The sequence below is a fragment of the Ylistrum balloti genome, unplaced genomic scaffold (genome assembly GCF_031769215.1).
Source record: "Ylistrum balloti isolate Yb309-2 unplaced genomic scaffold, AGI_CSIRO_Ybal_v1 Utg369938, whole genome shotgun sequence".
Classification (NCBI taxonomy): domain Eukaryota; kingdom Metazoa; phylum Mollusca; class Bivalvia; order Pectinida; family Pectinidae; genus Ylistrum; species Ylistrum balloti.
The window spans coordinates 1,747,174-1,752,305 of NW_026782047.1; the positions used below are offsets into that span (position 1 = coordinate 1,747,174).

The 5,132-nt window shown below is 36.4% G+C and overlaps 1 protein-coding gene across 1 annotated transcript; it reads right to left on the reverse strand.

Annotated features, from left to right (window-relative positions):
- Window positions 1–1,545: 1,545 nt before the first annotated feature.
- Window positions 1,546–2,685, reverse strand: LOC132547237 (neurogenic differentiation factor 1-like). The gene has a single exon (XM_060211003.1). The coding sequence runs from the start codon at window positions 2,683–2,685 to the stop codon at window positions 1,546–1,548; it is 1,140 nt and encodes a 379-aa protein (XP_060066986.1).
- Between the last annotated feature and the right edge of the window lie 2,447 nt (window positions 2,686–5,132).

Sequence of the window (5,132 nt, forward strand, 5' to 3'; positions counted from 1 at the left end):
GTTTAAAAAGAGACAAAAATGGTTGGAGAAGAGTGCTCTTCAAAACATGTTTTTTGAAGATATCATGTTTGAAATATGAGTTCTAGTCGAAGAACGCTGGCACACAAGATTACTTAGGTAAAGTAGTATTTCTGGAAATCCTGTCCCTTTCCCAAATACTTTTCACGCTGTCGTGATTTCATGATGGTAACCGTAATGTAATGCTCTCAATAGTTCAGGAAATCCTGTCCCTTTCTTAACACTTTTCACATAGTCGTGATTTCATGGTAGCTACCGTAATGTAGCGCTCTCAATAGTTCAGGAAACCCTGTCCCTTTCCTAACACTTTTCAAAATTTAAGAAGTAAATTAGAACTTATAGTCTCGTATTTTTTATAAAATGATGAGTATGCTGTGTCACTTTCCAACTGATAAAGAATGATTTAAAGCAATGTACAATATAATATCGTTATACCAAGGCATGGGTGCATAATGCGTCCCTGTCAAAGGACATATGTTTTGATACACACGTTATTGAATAAATAAATAAGAGTTCATATATAATATTGAAAAGATAAATGGGCGTGGGTCAATAAAGAGGTTGCATTTATCAGTAAAGGGTTAAGTCCTGAAATATACGCTCTCAATGATTTCTCTAATTAATACCGTATATTGTAGTATAAAAACATGTAGAATGTAGCTTGTCTCCACAGTATTTTATAGCCTATGTAAATATCCATTAATTAAATATAAAAAACATGGAATTTCGTATCAAAATATTGATAAAATTGTATGAGGCACATTGTTAATGTATACAAAAAGTAGCTACTCTGACCGTTTTAATGGATGGATTTTGATATGAAATGCTCATTTTGTAAAATATACACTATTCATATAAAAAAGATTTTGATATCAAATATGATGAAATCAGTTATAAATACATGTATTTGCATATGTATAAATATTTCATAAAGCACTTCTTTTGGTTATCTGATAGATAAAACATTATTTGATCAATTTTATACATTTTCACTATCTAACTAATGAAGAATATTAAGAGGAAGTAATTGTTTATGACACATAAATTGTTGTTTGCGAGATTGACTAGAATTTTATCACGTGACGGAAGACACGTGCGAAACACTCGTTTTGAGAACTGGCAGCCACCAGCAAACCTTGTGATTCACAGTGCGCCATCAATATTTAAATACTCACGCACTCATTACCGAGGGATCGGAGGGGGTGATCCCCACGTGGGAATGCGAGTTTGTTGTATTATCAAGTTTTCAACTGTCTTTATACCTGACCAGTGCCAGTTATTAGTACCAACCACGTCAGCACTTAGTAGACATACACGACAATGGTCAGTGCAAATACAGTTCACGTTTTATAAACAGAAATGCTGAATAAAAAGTTTTCAATGCACTTGTCAACAGATTGAAATACATATGCAGATCTTATAATTGTCCGCAGTAGGGCACAATGGTGTCAAATGAACATGCAAACTTTTACTATCAAACAGTCACATAACATCGGTCAATACTGTATACGGATGAATAACACCATTTCAACCCGTCACGTCAAACAAATTTGCCGTCGTATTCATCATTGCGAGATCCGTTTCTACATGTGTATCCGTCTGGAACTCGACAAGATCATCCAACAATGTGTAAGAGCTACAATCCGGAACACTTGGCACAGGTCCGGGCATAGCATTAGAATTACCGTACATACCCTGTGCCAAACCGTTGCATTGATATTCCACAGAATTGTCACAACGAAGAAAATTGGAAGACGTCATAGCTTCCATTTGTAGAGAAGAGTTGGCTGTCTGTGCTTGTAAGGGACTGTTGTTTCTTGGTGTGATGTACGATAGTGGCTGAGTGGAGGTATGGATGGGTGACATGTTGTTCTGGCAGGAAGTAATCGGCTGACGGGATATAGGGACAGAATGGACAGGCATCGGTGTGGTATTGACGGGCTGGCTATAACTGTTCGTGATCTGTTGCATTGGATAGGGGCTCGAATAAGGCACTGTGGCGTTTCCCGTCGAACAGAGATCATATGTGTTGTTGAAGTAGAACTGGTAGGGTTTAGAGAATGAGGACTCGGGCAGTAGAGTGCGCGGATTAAGGTGTAATCCTCCGGCTACCAGATTCATTGTATTCTGAGACAAACCCTTAGACAGGGCTTTAGCAAACGAAACACTGTCGGGTTTCATCCCGGATTTCAAAATTTCGGCCAAAGCAAATATATAGTTACGGGCAAGACGTAACGTTTCAATCTTAGAAAGTTTCTGTGTTTTGGAGTAGCAAGGCACGTGTTCACGAAGTTCATCCAGCGCATCATTTAAACCGTGCATACGATTTCTCTCTCGTGTATTCGCCTTCACACGTCGAATTCGCAGTTTCACAACACGTGCTTTTGTCATTTGTTTCTTTTTCGGTCCGCGTTTTTTAGGAATTTTTGGTTCTTGATCTGTTTTTTCTATTCCACTCTTCTGGTTTTTAGTTGCAGTATTGTCGTCCGATCCCTTGTGTTCCGATTCACATTCGTCACTCAAGTCATCAAATTCAGATATGTCCTCTTCTCCAAGTTCACTTCCTGTTCCGTCTAATCTCATGACGTCAGTTCCGGCGCTACTAGCTGTGGCAAAATCGTCAAGACTTAAATCGCTGTGTTCCTCGTCTGTAAGTCTGATCGGCATCTTCTCAACAGTGTTATCTGTAAAACAAGATCAGATCGATTAGGAACTGTAATCCTACAGATCATTTCTACCGGTTATTCATACAGTTACTGGTACAGATTACTGACAACCATAGTTAAGAGAGAACTACCGGGGGATGGGGGGAGGTGGGGGCTTGGAACAAGAAACTTTCCTTGTATGCAACGATATCTGATTTTTCTGAAACAGTATGGAACTGAATCATTAGAGAGAGAAAAACAACAAGAAAATGCTAACATGTCAACATAATCACCATCCCAAACTCTAATTCAATAAAACTACGACAACAAAAGAAAGATGGACATGGAGACTCCTAAAAAGGACACAGAGAATCAGACAAGGTGTTCCGGAACAGTGAGGAATTTGGTATACAACAACGGAACCAACAGGCAAACTAACGAGCATCAAGCGTGTTCAGTTGCCTGTCTCACAAAGAAACATAGTGTGTCTCAATAAGATCACTAGTACAAGTATTTGTTCTTATTGTCACACAATCAACCACAGTACCTAAATTATCCGAAGTGCATCTATTTATTTTTCGAGAAATGTAAACGGCCGTATAAGTATATGAAAGTGAAGTATACCACTAGTTTGGTTGTAAGATCTTCCAACAGACTATTTGCATTCCTATGGAAACTACATGTAACCGTGTCCCATTGTTGGCTGACTTGTTTTGCTTTTCCATGCGAGGGTGAATTTATCTAATAGCAAACTAAAAGAGGTCGCAAAGACCTTGAAAAGTCGTTTAATTTCACTTTCAGCTATATTGATGACGCCTTGTCTGAAATTCACGTCTATAGTATATAACCACCAGAAGTTGAAATCAGCCATTTATCTCTGTTGGAAGATCTTACAACCAAACTAGTGGTATACTTCACTTTCATATACTTATACGGCCGTTTACATTTCTTGAAAAATAAATAGATGCACTTCGGATAATTTAGGTACTGTTGTTGATTGTGTGACAATAAGAACAAATACTTGTACTAGTGATATGCATTAGTCACATTAGTAGGATTTTCGCATATCGAATATTTGTAACAAGCACATTTGTGTCATCTAGAAATAGATTGCCTTGATATGATTTTTAATATCTGTCATGAAATGTTCAACTGCGTACAAGTAAGCGTCCTAATGCTGTTTATAATCTTTTGAGTGATCACAAAAACTTTTTCCTCATCAACATACCGTTATTGCCTTGATTAAACATGTGATTTGATGGTCGGTGCTTAACCATTGTTTACAGTATCCCTCCCTTTGTGTACATGCCTTTTATATCTAGTAATCAATAACCACTTTCCTTTTCCGATTTACAGAAGTTTGTGCATAGAACATTCAGCTTAACTGTGAGATACAGGGTAACAGGACCAATATAACACCCCGGTAGTATATTCATATGAGTCCGCTAGTTGTATGCGGACGATTTGATTGAATATATGTAAAATACTGAGGTGTACCGGACAACTTTATCCGGATGTGTCCGAACGGTATATTAAGATAAGCGTAAGACATCGCTTTGTACGGAATTCGTGAGAAAAAAAATTTGCTGTATGCTGACTATGCTTCGTCATTCACCACATCACACTTATCAAGGGGACTGCTAGTTTGTGCTTTAATTCTATGGTATCAATACAATCTCGGTGTTCAATGACGCATTTCACAAATGGCCAGCAATTGTTATGATATATGACAGGTTTTAGTCACGTTAAATATCCTTATTTTATCGTATCGATTTTCCACTGCCTAATGGTATTACGACAGTTTCCGATTCGGAAGTATTAAGTCCTCTCTACAAGAAATGATAAAAATGCGTCAATAAAAAAAATCTGACAACTCTCATTTAGCGATTATCTGCACCTGTATGGCCAGTGGAACCACAGAGTACATTATAAAATATAAAACATGGTGTCCTAATTAAAGCCGGACGCCAAAGAACTACACATATCTCGTCACTAAAACACCTGTTATAAAAAAAACATCAAGGATTCATCACAGAACAGCCAAGCAGACATCACACCTGTAACACATAACGACAATATCTATCACAAGCGGATATTGTTGAATATTTTGTCTGTAAAACCACCAATGTCAGACACAAACTACAAACACTTATGTTACTGTACAGTTTAATATTTGATGTTATATCTTAACAATCATTTAACGTTTTATAATATTTATTTTGTTTACTTATAACAATTCTATACTGATGTATAATATCTATTTTGTTTATTTATAACAATTCTATACTGATGTATAATATTTATTTTGTTTATTTATAACAATCATATATTGTTTTATAATATTACCTTGAAATTTCATTTTTTGAATTTGAATTGAAATAAACATATTTTATTGTAAAGTATTTACAAAAGGATCGGGCACAAGTTATTTATAGTTGCTCTTTCCTCAATACATTACAAAACAAAAAT

What these genes read in the sequence shown, in the direction of transcription:
- LOC132547237 (XM_060211003.1), bottom strand. Translation starts at nt 2,685, where the DNA reads ATGCCGATCAGACTTACAGACGAGGAACACAGCGATTTAAGTCTTGAC.